Genomic DNA, 16,623 nt, shown 5'->3' with positions numbered 1-16,623 from the left:
AAATTATCTGGCTAGATATTTTTCCATAAAAGATATATAGATAGTTAAGTGACCTGGAGCAATGTTAACATCAATTATTATTAGTTAAATGCAAATTAAAGTCCCAACGAAAAAATTAATTTACATTAATGAGAGTGGACTAAAACATACAGTGTGGGTCATCAGAGATAGGAGAAAAAATAAGTGCAGCAAAGATATATGGAAATAAGAATTATGATATAGTATTTATGGGAAGGCAGAATGGTTTAACCACTATAAGAAAAAAAAACATTATAAAGATTCCTTAAAAAACTAAAAATGGTAGGCCAGGCAGTAGTGCAGCAGGTTAAGCGCACATAGCATAAAGTGCAAGGACTGGTGTAAGGATCCCAGTTCCAGCCCCCGGCTCCCCACCTGCAGGGGGTTCGTTTCATGGGCAGTGAAGCAGGTCTGCAGGTGTGTATCTTTCTCTCCCCCTCTCTGTCTTCCCTTCCTTTCTTGATTTCTCTCTGTCCTATCCAACAACAACAGCAGCAATAACAACAACTATAAACAACAAGGGCAACAAAAGGGGAAAAATAGCCTCCAGGAACAGTGGACAGTGCAGGCACCAGGCCCCAGCAATAACCCTGGAGGCAAAAAAAAAAAAAAGAAAAGAAAAGAAAAGAAAAAGGAAAAACTAAAAATGGAAACATAGTTCAATGTTGCAATACCATTTTTATGTATATGTCCCAAAATCATGAAAACAGTTATAAAAAGGATACATAGATCACTCTGTTCATAGGTGCAGTGTCTCAATAAACAGTATATAATCTAACTCAGAGGTAGGACTTAAGCAATGAAAAGTAAAAATACAGGGTAAAACTTTAATTAAGTATGGTCTATTGCAGCCAATTCATGGACTCAAAGTGGGGAGGGGAATATGATGGAGCTGAATGGTGGTTGAGAATCCAGTGATCAGTGAAGGAAGATGACAAGCTGGTAGATGGTGTGATGTGAAGAAGAAAGATATATTGACTCAGTTTCCCAAAATTGCCAACCACAGTATCAGATAACTTCAAAATAATTATAGAGTTCTTATCTGCCATAAGTCCCCTAGTTTAAAAACTCTTACTGAAGTACACTTTTTTTTATTGTGTACAATTGTTAATATATATTCCCTATGACTAGATGGAAATAATGAGAGTGAAGTTGTTTGGGATTCAACACAAAAGTTAGCAATGCAATATATTAGCAAAGTCACATACTAGAGAAAAAACTGAATTGGAAACAGAATCCCTAGCTGCAACTGGAACATCCTGATCATTTTGATTTATTAAACTTTTATAACAGCAATAAGACTGAATGGAATTAAAAGCCTTTAGTCTAAGATAGTTTATGATGCACTCACCACTGTGTAACTGGCATAATTTTTTAAGATTCTGTTAGCAGTTAGTATAAAAGGAACAATGGATGAGTGAGGAACTTATATTAAATGACACTTTTTGTGAATATTCTTGCACCTAAATATAAATCTCTTCCTTTGTATTGCAAAGGTAAACAAATGGTTTACAATTTCAACATACTAAGTACTTTATAGTTAACATTTCATTATCAACTAATAATTATCAAACTAATAATTTTTGGTTGGAATATTACACTTAAATAGATGTCATAGCCTGTCTCTTTTTACCTTATGTATACACTTCCACACATAAGCACAGTCAAAAACATTTAATTCTGTGTTTAGGTTTGTGCTTTTGAATTTAGCAATGTTCATAATTCTGAATCGACATTCAAGAATAACAGAAATTGCATTTCCTTATTAACTATGGAATTCTGTTCTGTATCTTTTAGGAGTTAAGGTTCAAAGGCCTGGCAGTGGTACAACTGGTTCAGTACAAGTGACCATGCACAAAGCCTTGGTTTTGCCCCTTCCCCCTGTGCCCACCTGCGGAGGGAAGGTTAACAAAGGGTACTGAAGGTGTCTCTTTTTCCCCCTCTCACCTTTTCTCTGTCTTATCAAGAAGGAAGGAAGGAAGGAAGGAAGGAAGGAAGGAAGGAAGGAAGGAAGGAAGGAAGGAAGGAAGGAAGGAAGGAAGGGAGATGATCATTGGAATAGTGTATTTATTATGCAGGCAGGCATCGAATCTCAGCAATCACACTGGTGAGGAAAAAAGAAAAAGAAAAAAAATTATCCTTAAACATTAGAAAACATGAGTAGTCTTTTATGAATATTGGTTCCATAATAAAGAGAAATCAACTACGATTAGAGATATAATGTAGGTTAAAGACATTACAGGTTCACGTTTTGTTTTGCAGCCAGTAGAAGGTACTTAGCTGTGATTCAGAAATGGCAAAAAAGATGGATGAGACAGAGTTCAAGGAGCAGTAATGTGAGAGTCCGGGACTATCGTTCCAAGCTGTCTGTACCGTGATGATGGATGACTTGGTGGCAAGAAATAATAATACCAGATGATGAAAGATGTATTTCAGCATCTTAAGTCACAGCACACCGACTACCTGTTTGATTTGTGGAGCATAATGATCCCTGATTTGCAACCAAACAGGTTTGCTGCATTTAGCAACCTAGATTTTTTGGCAGCTGTGAAGTCAGCAAGTAGCATATCAAACACTCCTGCATATTGTAAATTTAATTACTTCATATTTATGCATAGTTGTTGTTGACAGGCTCTTGTAAGCTATGCTAATATGGTAGGTAATTTGTTACCTCCAGAAATCACTTTCCATGTGTCTTCTGATCATTATCATGAAACATGATAAACGATCTTGCCCATGAGGTATAAATGAAATGAAATGGATAATTGGATTCTATGTCTAAATTGTGGCTGACATAATCACAGCAGTTATAATCAAATATATTCTATGAAAATACATTTGGCAATCTACTGGTGACCTTTCATCATACTGTGCCTATGGTCCTATATTAAAATTCTCAACGATGGTGGTGGAAAAGTTGTGGAATTATATACCTCTGTTAACTTATAATTTTGTAAATCAATGTAAAATCACTAACAAAATATTTTTAAAAAATTTCCACTCCATAAACCTTTTCTTTTGCTGCCTTGTTTCTTTCACCAACCCCTCCCCATATTGACTTATCATTGGTTTACAATATTAAATGATTTTTTTGGGTACCTTTCTGTGTACACTTACCACGTGTTCTCATATCAAACTAAACCCCTTATCTTGCCTTCCTCCACCCTCCCCCCACCCCTTTTACTCCACAGTTTTCACAGAATCTTAAGATTGTTTGTTAATTATTATTACAAGCTTGTCTTAGTTACTTATATTCCAAATTATGAATGAAACAATCTTATCTTTCACCTATTTACTTAATTCAATTAAATATAATCACTTCCAGTTCAGTATTTTTTTTTATCCCAATGGTAAGTTGTTTTCTTAGTGGTCAAATAGTATTCTCTTGATTATTTCATAAAGATGTAAAAATCATATGAATGTAAAATATTAGTGTTATATGTCAAAACCCACATATTTCAAATTGTCACTTTTTCTTTTATTAACTAATTTAATTTGGGGAAGTGGGGATTTATAAGACAGCCGTATAATACCCCTGTATACAATAATTCATCATTGCATTTTAAAAAATTAATACAAGAAAAACATGTAGCTAGGAGCATTATTACTAGGGGTAATGAAATTGTAAAGAAAAAAAAAAGAGAAAGTGAATTATTTCTTGTCAGAAGTAAAATTTGCCTTGCTTGTCAGAAGTAAAATTTTTTGTGAAGAGCAGAAAAATTATTTCCACTTAACAAATAGTCTCACATCCATCCAAGAATTTACACAATACAACAGCAAAATGTTTGGGTATAATATTCCTTACATGTGTTTTTTACATTTTTTATATGTGAATAATGTCAGGAATAAAGAAAAAGGCATTATATTTAATGAAATCAGAGTTTTCTTTATAAAGTTTTGAATGACTTGAAAGCATCTGCTTTTATCCTTTAACAATATGCACAGTGATACCTACTATAGTCTATGAAATAGAAGCTTGCACAGTACAAAGAAACTTCTGTGAGCCCTATTTCCAAACTTACCTTGCAGTAAACTACTATTTACTGCTACCAAATTAGTAAAAGTCTTTTCCATATGACTGGCAATTTTAAACCTGGTTTTGTAGTACTTCAACCAAGGTTTACAACTTAAATTACTATCTGTGGTGAAACAAGGCTGAAGTGGGGGGTGACAGTGTTCTGCAGACAGTGTTCTGTCACAGGGAGATGAGAGATTGTACCCATATGTTAACAGATATACTGCAAACCATTCAATAAATTGATTTAGGAAAAGAAATTACTATCTAGGGCAACAAAAGGGAATAAATAAATATCTTTTAAAATAAATTACTATCTATGATATCAAATTCTACAGTTCTTCTAAACTTCTATTCATAACACCACATTTCACCTAGTATTATGCCAGAATTTTGACTTTGTCAAGCTAGAGATGGAGGAAGATTTAAGGAATGCAGATATATTTTGAATGTAGGTTAAAAAAAAAAAAGGTCTAAGATAGAAGAAAACATGGCACAACAGGGAAACTGAAAGACAGTTTGTTGAGCACACAGCAGTTTTATAAGTAATGATAGAAATTGGCAGAGGTAGATAAAAAAAAGGTCTTGGAAGCTCTGGTGAGACATTTGCAATTTGCATGAGCAAGAAGCCAACAGTCCCAGGAGAGCACATGCCGACTTACTTCATGTAAAATAGTCAATATGGCTGCAGTGTGACCTCTGATTTAGAGGAAAGTGCCAATGTGTTGACAAATTAGGTGTCGGTCCCTGTTCGGGCGCCAGATGGGGGGCTTCTTTCGTGGGCGGGAGAGAGACGACCAGGGACTCATGGCTGAGCTGGGAACGCAATGCAATGCCATGCTAGCTTTATTCATCTGCATTTATACTCTCCAAGATGTGACTAGGAGAGGGGGCGGACTGAAAAGAGAGTGCGAACCACTGGGATTAAACCAGTGCCCTGCAGGCAGGGCAGTTCTCAGGTAAAACACTGATTATGTAAATAGCCCACAGCATTAAGCAATGCAACAGAAGTGGTCTTAGAAGCAGAATTAGAAGCAGACCAACAGTTAGGAAGCTTTAAATAAAATGTAGGAAAAAAAGGATGGTAACATGGATAAAAAGTGAAGTACAGAAAGTACCAGGCACATTGATTTTCATTAAAATTTGAAAAATGAAAGAAACAGTTATACATATTTTGTTATATCTCACAAAATAATTAAATATTTAACACCACTGTTTCATACAAGTATTCACTATCCATGTACATCACTAATGCTGTCATAGTTAAGTAATACAAGAAACTTTTAAAAAAAACACTTAGGGGGCCAGGTGGTGGCACACCTGGTTGAGTGCACATGTCACAGTGCACAAGGACCCAGGTTCCAGTTTCTGGTCCCCACCTGCAGAGGGAAAGCTTCATAAGTGGTGAAGCAGTGCTGCAGGTATCTATCTCTCTTCCTCTCTATTCCCCCCCTTTCCTCTAGATTTCTGTCTCTATCCAATAAATAAATAACTATAATAAAAATTTAAAAAATAATAATAATAAAAAGAAAACACTTAGTATTAAATAACACTGCAGTAGCGCAGTGGGTTAAGCGCATGTGGTGCCCAGTGCAAGGACCAGTATAAGGATCTCAGTTTGAGGTCCTGGCTCCTCACCTGCAGGGATGTTGCCTCACAGGCCGTGAAGCAAGTCTGTAGGTATTTATCTTTCTGTCCTCTTTTCTATCTTCCCCTCCTCTCTCCATTTGTCTCTGTCCTATCCAGCAACAACAACATCAATAATAGCTACCACAATTAAAACAACAAGGGCAACAAAAGAGAATAAATAAATATTTTAAAAAGATGTTCTGTGGTACAGGAGGTGGTGCAGTGGATAAAGCATCAGACTTTCAAGCCTGAGGTCCTGAGTTCAATACCTGACAGCACATGTACCAGAGTGATGCCTGGATCTTTCTCTCCTCCCATGTTTCTCATTAAATAAATAAAATCTTTAAGAAAAACAGATGTTCCTACATGCTACAGAAAAATAAAGGTCATCTAGGAAGACTCATGTGTAATATAAACAAGTGCCATCAGAATCTGAAGAGTTCAAATGCAAACTGTCAGGAAATTGTAAGGAGCCTCACAAAGCACCCTGCATTTTTCTGCCTCCAGGAGCCTGGCATTCCTTAAAACATTAAGCCAGCTCTCCCTGCTCCACCCTGCATTCCTGATACTATGGCCTATCTACATAATCATTGTTTTGCCTGAAAGATCCCCACCCATTCCATTCCTTTGATCTATCTTCTTTCTATCCTCAAGATCCTCCCTGCCTGCAGGGTATTATTAATCCTACCAGTTAAAACCCTTGCAACAGTTTTTAAGGAAGTTCCTACCTTTCCACCTCCATTTTGCCTTTCTCTGCCCTTTTCCTAGCCATTTCCGTTTCCAACTTGCCTTGCCACTTCTGGGTCTGCCCTTTAAAAGCCTTGCCTCTCTGATCAATAAAAATATTGCATTGCCTCACTGCCACGAGTCTGTTCCTGAGTCATCTCCCTTGCATCACTGAATGAGTAGCAGCCCAGGCTGGCTCAGGTCGCATTCTCTCCAACCCAGAGAGTATGCGCCTGGGAAGAAGCACCCCCACACTAGCCCAGCAGCAAACATAGTAACAGTTTGGATTTCTTCCTTTTTTAACATGAGAATTGGATAACTGGTAGTAGGTAAACAGTCCTAATAACATGTACCATTCACCAAATAATCTATGACTCCACCTATAAAGCTAATTGACCTTTTACAACATCCTTATCCCATATTTCCAAACTCCAACTTCTGCATGCCCTTCATGTTTAAATTGTACTTTCTTTTGACAAAAAGAATGTCCTCAATGTCTTGCTTGAACAGAACTGATAACTCCCTCTGAATAGAATTTCTATTCTATGGAGTGCCATACCAACAGTTCTCTACTGGATATTTTAGTTGTTTCTTCTTAGGAGGTCAGGCAATTTCTGATACCGTGAAAGGGAATCAAACAAAACCTCAAGTGGATGATACCAGAGAAGTATGTACCTACACTATTACCTGATGATCATGAGGCAAACTTGGCTTTGGATTGAATTGAAACTATCAGCAGTGGCACAGTGGGTTAAGTGCACATAGTGCAAAGCACAAGGACCGGGTTCATGCCCCTGGATCCCCGCCTGCAGACAGGTCTCTTCACAACTGGTAAAGCAAGTCTGTAGGTGTCTTTCTCTCTCCCTCCTTTCTCAAATTTTCTCTGCCCTATTCAATAAAATGTGGGGGAATGGCCCACCAAGAGCAGTGGATTTGTAGTGCAGACACCAAGCCCCAGAGATAGTTAGGAAATGAAAGAAAAAAAAAAAAAAGAACTGAAACTATAGATTTCAGAGGAAAACCCTGGTTTCTTTCTTCATCATTAGAAGAATCTACCTTGGGACATTCTAGGATTGATTTAATAATGATCAACAAGATTGTGGGGTAGGAGGGGTACAATGTCATATAATTCCCACCAGCAGAGTTCTATATCCCATCCCCTCCACTGGAAGCTCCCATATTCTTTATCCCTTTGGGTGTATGGAATAAAGATCTAGGGATAAAGAAAATACTCTTAAACTTAAGCTAGTTTATGCTATTTTACAAAAGAATCAATAACAACCCAAATTCTTATGATTTCATATACCAAAATTTGTTTTATAGTCCATCTGTACTGAAGAAGTTTGTACTAATGGATTGACATTCATCCCCCACTGTTGGGAAATTGTGCAGATGTGGTTGAACACTGGCAGGGCCCACAGACCACTATATTTCCATGCAAGTATTATTTACAGATCTCCACCATGTTATACCTTCAGGGTATTGCTAATTCAGTTAAAACCATTGAAATAGTTACTAAGGATGCTTCCACCTTCCCAACATGCCTTTTGCCTCTCTCCACCTCCTTTCCTAGCCAATCCCAGCCCGACTTGCTACTTCCGGAATTCTCCCATAAACGCCTCTCCTGTTTCTGCTTTCGCTCTCTTTTCTGCTCTCTTTTCTCTTCTGCTACCTGACCCAGAGAAGGGCTGGTGGGCATAGTGGGAGACGGCCATTTTGCTAGCTCCACGTGGCCTAAACTACTGTGCCTGCACCCAACCCTGGGGCATCTGCGTGAATAGAGCATTGAGTTCCCGCTCCGCCATGAGTTCCTGGTCTCTATCTCTCCCCCCCAAGGCAACCTGACATCCCACTGGTGCTCATTAGGGATAGCAAAATACATTAAATGAATAGTTGTACTTTGACCATTCTAAGCATAGCTAATAGCTAATTCTAAAATTTAAAAAGTACAACCAGTAACAGACAAATACTGTGATTTATATACTGAACAGTTTTTCAATTTGAGTTTTACAGATAAAAGCAACACATATAAAATTAAGAGTAGATATTTAGTGACATTGGTAGTAGCCATCGGATAATTGTATAGAAGTTTACTATAAGGTAGTTAGAAATATAAATGGGTCTTTGATTCATAACAATGGGGAAAAAAAGAGAAAAGCACAAATGAGACAGTAAAACAACTGTAAAATAATTTAAACTATAGTGTTAACACTTTCACTTTGAAGTTTGTAAACTTAATTTCAGTTTATTTCAAAATTTTCACAATTCTATTTTGTAGAAACAGTAAACGAAAACTTCTGCTCTTCATCTCCCCTCTCAAAAAAAAAATTTGTCAATAAAAATTGGGTTCTATAAGCTGAAATACTTTATCATTACTCAAAATGATTTAGAAGCAATACTAAAATCATGACAAAGTAAATTCTGTTAAATATACATGTTTTGCCTTTCCATGTGTGAGGAAACAAATCAATATTCTTTAACATGAAAAATTTTCAGTGAAATTTTCATTTGTTACAAACAGTAACCAAAAAAAGAAAGAAGAAAGAAAAAGAAAGTAAATAAAAATCCTTGAGCAAGTCCTGTCACTTCTAGTTTAGGAGAAAATGCACTAATAAACTATTACCCTTGGGTCATCTTTGACAACAGGCAAAACTATGCCATCTCTTATTAAAGACTATTCATATCACTGCCCCAAAAATTTCTTTTAAAATTACCATCTTTTTAATCAATGTAACAGGATGTCAGCTTTGAATGTGCCAATGAGAGACAGAATCTGTCACTATAATTAATTTTCAGCACTGTTTCAACATCAAGACAGTTGACCACTAAGGGTGTGTTTGGTATGTCTTTTGATTAGCAATGCTTATTGGATAGTTATATAAAAATAATAACATTTAGTGATTTGTATTAATTCTAAAATAAAAGATCTAGTAAGGTGTCACCTGAAAGGAACTAAAATGTGTTCAAAAGCAAAGCAAAAACCGTTACAACTATCAAAATACATCCATAAAATGTTAGTGGATTCTAGATACTACATTCAAAGAATATTCAACCAGATACAATACAAAATCCAAAATAAATTCTATTAAGAAGGATTATGGATTTTTTTGAAAAAAAAAAAAAAAAAAGAACAACTTTGTGGTGTTCAGAACTCTACATCTATAAATTTTATGGAAATAATTTATTACACAAGTAACATTCCTAACACAGTCATAATAATGCAGTTGCCACCAAAGGAAGAAAACACAGTAAAAACTGATAAAATCTACTAGTTGATTAAATGAATTGAGAAAGATACACTAATCACAAAATAAAACTCTTAATCAAGCCTAAATTGCTATATGCAAGAGGTGACTATATAAGGGATAAGCTGCATACAATTTTCAATTTCAGACTCAGAAAGATTGCTCAACTGGAAAGGTGGCCCTGTTAGGTCACACATGCAACTCAGATTTACACCTATAGCCCAACACTTTGGAAGAAGCATCTGTGTAGTGGTGTCTTTCCCTCTCTCCCTCTGTCTGTGTCTCTCTTTCCATTTGAAAAATGTCAGTCTCAGCCAGATGGTGGCACACCTGGCTAAGTACACAGGGTACATACAGTGTGCAAGGACCTGGGTTCAAGCCCCTGGCTCCTACTTTCAGGGGGAAAGCTTCAAAAATGGTGAAGCAGCTGTGCAGGTGTCTCTCTAACTCTCTCCTTCCCTATCTTCCTTCTCCCTCTAAATTTTTCTCTGTTATCAAATAAAATAAATAAAGTTAAATAATAAATTATATAAAAAAAGAAAAATGTCAGCCTAGAGTGGTGAAATTACCCAGGATGACAAAATAAATAAATAAATAAACAAACAAAACTCTGACTGGTGAAACTGTTGAATAGATCAGAAAAGCATGTGTCAAAAAATTGTATACCTAGGAGTTTGGTGGTAGCGCAGCGGGTTAAACCTATGTAGTTCAAAGCACAAGGACCAGCGTAAGGATCCCGGTCCAAGCCCCCAGCTCCCCACCTGCAGGGGAGTCGCTTCACAAGAGGTAAAGCAGGTCTGCAGGTGTCTATCTTTCCCCCTTCTCTGTCTTCCCCTCCTCTCTTCATTTCTCTCTGTCCTATCCAACAACAGCATCAATAACAACTATAATAATAACTACAATAAAAACAAGGGCAGCAAAAGGGAATAAATAATTTTTTTAAAAAGTACAGCTTTTAAAAAATTGTACACCCAGAAGTACATTATAAACAAAGTATATAATATATAAATGCTAGGAATGTTTTACAGTGCCTAATAGATACAGTGAGAACAGTAACTTAAGAGTGCATGCAATTTCCTATGTTCATGGTGTATTCATCACTTTAAAATTACCCGATAGCACCAATAGGCTTTCAGAAGTAGGCTGAAGAGACAATGATACCAGAACAGAACCCAGGAAAAATAGAAATATTTAAGTATCCATAACTATATAACAAAGTGTCCCTCTACCTGAATATTGGAACCAACTGTCATCCTGTTTGCATATTATCCAATTAGTTGGGGCTGTGATTTCAATAATGTAAGAATATTATGTGAATCAGTTCTGGAACTAAGAAAGAAATTTCATTTAAATGATGGGGATGTGGTTTAGTGAAGAAATTCATGTTTTGCATACATAGAGCTCTGAGTTCAGTTGTTGACATACCATACACACACACACACACACACACACACACTAAAATATTCATGTATATACTTAAAGAATACCAATTTTTGCATGAGCTATAGAATCTACAAAGTCAAAAACGCAATAGTGATCAACAGTATCATTTCATAAAGTTGGTATCAAGTAAAGCTATGGTGGAAATGAGTTGAACAACAGGACTCAAGAAAACTCAGGTTGAATCTGGCTCAGTCACATATGTGTTTGTGCTCTGGGCATTTATCAGATAGTCTGCATTTCAGTTTCCTTCTCTATAAAATGTATCAAAGGTTAAAGTATTTGACATGCAGTAAATGGTAAAATGAAGTACTATGAACAAAAGGCATTTGATATCAGACATCATAAAACGTATTACACCGAGTATGGATGTATTTCATATTCTCCTTAGAAGCTCTAGGCCTTGGAACATACTGGTTCTCCCTTTTGCTCTCCTACTCCTATGTCCATATTACTTACTTGGTTTCTCAACTTTGGACTCTATTTGATAGAAAACTCACTCACAAAGGCTTTCTCTGGGGGTACTACAAATTCAGTCTAGTTTAGATATGTTGTTAGATACTCTATTCAATAGTTTCTTTTTAGTTAATTTTTAATATGACAGATATTCTCATTTTACTAAAATTTCAACTTACTAAAATTAACTGTCACCTTCTCAGAGGCCTTCTAGGTTATGTTAATAAAAAATCAATCCCCATTATTTTGTGTCTTTATGTTCCTTCATATTTTTACATTTTATATAAGTATACTGTTATGTAGTGCCAAAGATGCCTCAAAATTAAGCTTTGAGGAGCCAGGCGGTGGCATACCAGGTTAAGTGCGCAAACTACAATGCACAAGAACCCAGGTTCAAGTCCCTGGTCCCCACCTGCAGGAGCAAAGCTTTATGAGTAGTGAAGTAGGGCTACATGTATCTCTCTGTCTCTCTCCCTCCCCTTTCTGTTTTTAATAAATAAATATATTTTAAAAAATATATTTATTTTTAAAACATCAAAATTTAATTTAATTTATATTTAAAACATCAAAATTAAGCTCCGTATAAGTAGGTTCCTTATACTTTATCTACAGTTGTGTCTTCCTAACTATCTAAAATATGTTACGATCAGTATAGTTGGTATAAAGGCAATATACAAGTTGCACTTGTGCTTACTATTCCAATATTCACCTCAGATATGTTCTGGCAGTCAGTCACAATTCCCCCCATGAGAACAGTATCCAAAATATTAATGAGGACTTCATAAGAAGTCCAACTTTCCAAAATTTTGTAGGGCAGAATTAGTGAACATTCACAAGGTTTTAGAACGAACCAAAATCACATGTCAAAAAAGTGATAGAAAAATTTACCTTGAAGGCTTGCCTTCAAGGTTTGAATTAGAATGAAATGTAGCAACTGCAAGAGATGTTTAAAAAAGAAAAATTAAAAAAAAATCTGAAGTGCAACCACAAATTATAAGATAGTACTATTACTAAAATATCAATAAATTAGTCCTATCAGAGCATTTTAAAGTGCATTTAATTCACTGGAAAACCGTGATTAATAAACTATATAACTTACAGTTTAAATTTTATCAGAAGAAATCAGCATGTTTACAAAAAATTTATGGTGACTTGAAATGAAGAGCAATATATTTGAAAATCAACCCAAGTATCCACAAAGTTGCTTCGTTTCTAGTAAAATCATGCAATTTTCTGAAGTAAAAGCAATTTTACTTTACCTCTAACAATAAGTTGAGCAAAATTGGATACACCAGAACCTCGTTCTGACTGAGTTACACAGCGATACAAATCCTGGTCAGCTTTTGTCACTTCTTGCAATCTGAAGGAAGCAGCAAATCTTCTGTGATTGATGTTTTTAGTCTGAGCTACTGGTATATCTTCTCCGTTTCGTCTCTGCAAACAGAAACCAATCATCACAAACAGGTTTCTAACATTTTCATAAATCTAAGGCATCCTAGTGACTCATACATACATACATATATATATGTATATATATACACATATATATTACATTCTTGTTGATAAATTAGGAAGTATTATCTACATATTTCCATGAAATTTTACCATTGTTCTTCAATCAGGAAAAATATATACATAAATCTTGATGTTCCTTAAAAGTTGTAATACTCATAGCACGATAGTAGTATGTTTTCCATAAAAATTGCTGTTGGGGGGGGGGTGTTAAGCGCACATGGAGCAAAGCGCAAGGACCAGCATAAGGATCCCGGTTCCCCCACCTGCAGGGGAGTCGCTTCACAGGGAGTGAAGCAAGTCTTCAGGTGTCTATCTTTCTCTCCCTCTCTCTGTCTTCCCCTCCTCTCTCCATTTCTCTCTGTCCTATCCAACAACAACGACATCAACAACAGCAATAATAATAACTACTACAAAGGCAAGAAAAGGGAATGAATAAATAAATATTTAAAAAATTGCTGTTAGCACAGAGAACATGAAGTAACATTATACAGCATGTGTTGTAGTACTGGATTGTTGGGAAAGTTGTAATGTAGTTTTCTTATTTTTTTTTTTCCCTCCAGGGTTATTGCTGGGCTCGGTGCCTGCACCATGAATCCACCGCTCCTGGAGGCCATTCCCCCCCCCCCTTTTGTTGCCCTTGTTGTTGTAGCCTGGTTGTGGTTATTATTATTGCCATTGTTGCTATTCGTTGTTGGATAGGACAGAGAGAAATGGAGAGAGGAGGAGAAGACAGAGAGGGGGAGAGAAAGATAGACACCTGCAGACCTGCTTCACCGCCTGTGAAGCGACTTCCCTGCAGCAGGTGGGGAGCCGGTCCTTGCGCTTTGCGCCACATGCGCTTAATCCACTGCGCCACCGCCCCACCCCGGTGATGTAGTGTTCTATGCAAAAATACACCATGCCTTTCCTGTACCACCTAGGAGAAATTCTTATTCATTTCTGTATTCTAAGTGCTTAGTATGGGGACCTGGCAGTGGCACAGCCAGTTGAGTGAACATGTAATAATGTGTAAGGAGCTGGGTTCAAGCTCCTGGTCTCTACATGTATGAAAAAAGTTTCATGAGCAGTGAATGGTGCTACTTTCTGTCTCTCTTTCTATGTTCCCCATCTCTAATGATTTCTCTCTCAAAGTCTCTATCCGACAAAGAAACAAATAAATAAACAAAGGCGGGTGTAGGCAGCATAATGGTTGTGCAAAGAGACAACCTTGTGCCTGAAGCTCCGAAATCTCAGGTTCAATCCCCCACACCACCATAAACTAGAACTGTTCAGTGCTCTGGGAAAAAAAGATAAATAAATGATAAACAAACAAAAATATGTTAGGAAGAAAATAATTTTAATGTAAAATATTTCATGGGGGTCATTACAGAACACCAATGAAATAAAAAGAAATAATTCAGTGTACAGTCATAACTATTTTAAACAACTATTTCCTTGATATTAATGATAATCTATACCATTTGAAAAAATATTCAAAAGGACCTAAATGTTGAAGGCTTACATGGCAATTTTCAAAATGAAATGGTAGAAACATACTCATATCAGAATACATTAAACCAATCAGTGAATTCAACTGTAACAATATTTGTAACTTCTACATGTTGAAAGACACCAAAAACAAAAGTTAATAAAAAACAAAACAAAACACAAAACTGTGATAAATTATGTGTCTTCCATCTTGGTACTAGTCATGCCCAATCCTGTTTAGCCTCCAAGATCAATTGAGATCTGACATGTTCCAAGTGGTGTGGCCATAGACAATAAGTTTTATGCAAAGGGAATAACCATCTAAAGATAAATAGGCATTTACATTATAGTCTAGAGTTTGAAAAGACAATGAGCCTACCTAATATTTGCTATAAAAAAAGAAAATGTATCTGTCAGACAAAAATGAAGCTTAAAAATAAAATTTAATTTAAAAATAAAGTTTTTATAAGTCAAAAATAGCACAAAGAACACTGAAAAGTAACAACTGTGAGGAAGATGGATTATAATCCTCAAGATCACTTCTTGTTGGAGAAATCCTATGTGTCTTTTTTTATGCCCTTCAAAGTATTATTTCACACTACTAGATATGGAAAAAAAAAACCACCTACATTATTATTAATTTCATATTAACTTATAAAATGAAAGTTTTAGTCATTTTAGTATATAATTTATCACTATCTATTTTAGTAAAAAAAGAAGTTGAAGATGCGGGGAGTTGGGCAGTAGTGCAGCGGGTTAAGCGCAGGTGGTGCAAAGTGCAAGGACTGGTGTAAGGATCCCGGTGTGTGCCCCACGCTCCCCATCTGCAAGGGAGTCGCTTCACAGGCAGTGAAGCAGGTCTGCAGGTGTCTATCTTTACCTAACCCTCTCTGTCTTCCTCTTCTCTCTCCATTTCTTTCTGTCCTATCAAAAAACAAATACATCAATAGCAACAACAATAAAAAAAGGTAACGAAGGGAAAATAAATATTAAAAAACTTTTTAAAAAGTTGAGGAGGCATAAAACTTACCTGATTCACAGAATATAACATGATGGATTAAAAAAGTATTCTTTAATAAAGAAATTCTAAATATTCATATCACAACTATCATTTTTGTGCTACCAGTGTTATGCTGAGATTTTGTGGTTGCAGTTTGCACAGTAGTCACCACTCCTCCCAGTCTTTCTGGTTTTTTTTTTTCAGTTTTCTTCCTTCCTTCCTTTCTTATTTTTAATTTCTTAAATGTTTATTTATTTATTTATTTACTATTGAATAGAGACAGAGAGAAATTTGAGAGAGGAGGCAGAGATATAGAGGGAGAGAGACCCAGTGTGAAGCTTTCCCTCTGTAGGTGGGATTCAGGGGCTTGAACCTGCCTCCTTGTGTACTGTTTTTATTTTATTTTATTTTATTTTATTTTATTTTATTTTATTTATCTTGACAGATATAGGGATAGAGAATGAGAGATTCCTGCACCACTGATTTTTGAAGCTTCATCCCTGCAGGTAGGAATTGCAGGCTTGAACTCAGGTCTTCACACCTTACATATACATTGTGCAGGGTGTGCTGCAACCTGGCCCAGTCATAGTTCTTAATCTGTAGGTCATTCATATATTTTCTCAGTCAATAATTGTCAGCTCCAGAGTATACCCAAATGCCATTTTTATCAAGTTACCAACCGTGGTATTATATTCTTCAACATAGTACAGTGAATATTCTCAGCGATGTCAATAATAACCTTAATTTCAATGATGCCCAAGAGCCCTCTGGGTTACCTTACAATATCCAAACTCTTGTTTCCTATTAGATCAGAACTGCTAATAAGATTCTGTCTCCTCGGCCCACCAATGTGTCCTAGAGCTACACTTCCTCAGAGCCCCACCTTACTAGGGAAAGAGAGAGGCAGGCTGGGAGCATGGATCGACCAGACCACGCCCACTTTCAACAGGGAAGCAAGTACAGAAGTCAGACCTTTCACCTTCTGCACCCCATAATGACCCTGCATCCATACTCCCAGAGGGTTAAAAAATAGAAAAGCTATCAGGGGAGGGAATGGGATATGGAATTCTGTTGGCAGGAATTGTATATATCCCTCTTATCCTATAGTCTTG

General features: G+C 36.3%; 1 protein-coding gene across 7 annotated transcripts in view; it reads right to left on the bottom strand.

The window, feature by feature from the left end:
• The window catches only part of PTPRK (protein tyrosine phosphatase receptor type K), a 603,479-nt gene that overhangs the window by 272,112 nt on the left and 314,744 nt on the right, over window positions 1-16,623 (bottom strand). For all 7 annotated transcript variants that reach the window (XM_060190490.1, XM_060190487.1, XM_060190488.1 and 4 more), the window contains exon 6: window positions 12,789-12,963. In XM_060190490.1, the coding sequence (XP_060046473.1) occupies window positions 12,789-12,963 (175 nt within the window). The remainder of the gene's footprint in view (window positions 1-12,788; window positions 12,964-16,623) is intronic.

Source organism: Erinaceus europaeus, chromosome 4 (assembly GCF_950295315.1).
Source record: "Erinaceus europaeus chromosome 4, mEriEur2.1, whole genome shotgun sequence".
In the NCBI taxonomy this organism is placed as follows: Eukaryota; Metazoa; Chordata; class Mammalia; order Eulipotyphla; family Erinaceidae; genus Erinaceus; species Erinaceus europaeus.
Note: the sequence above shows the minus strand (reverse complement) of the source record. Positions and strands in the feature narration are given on the sequence as shown.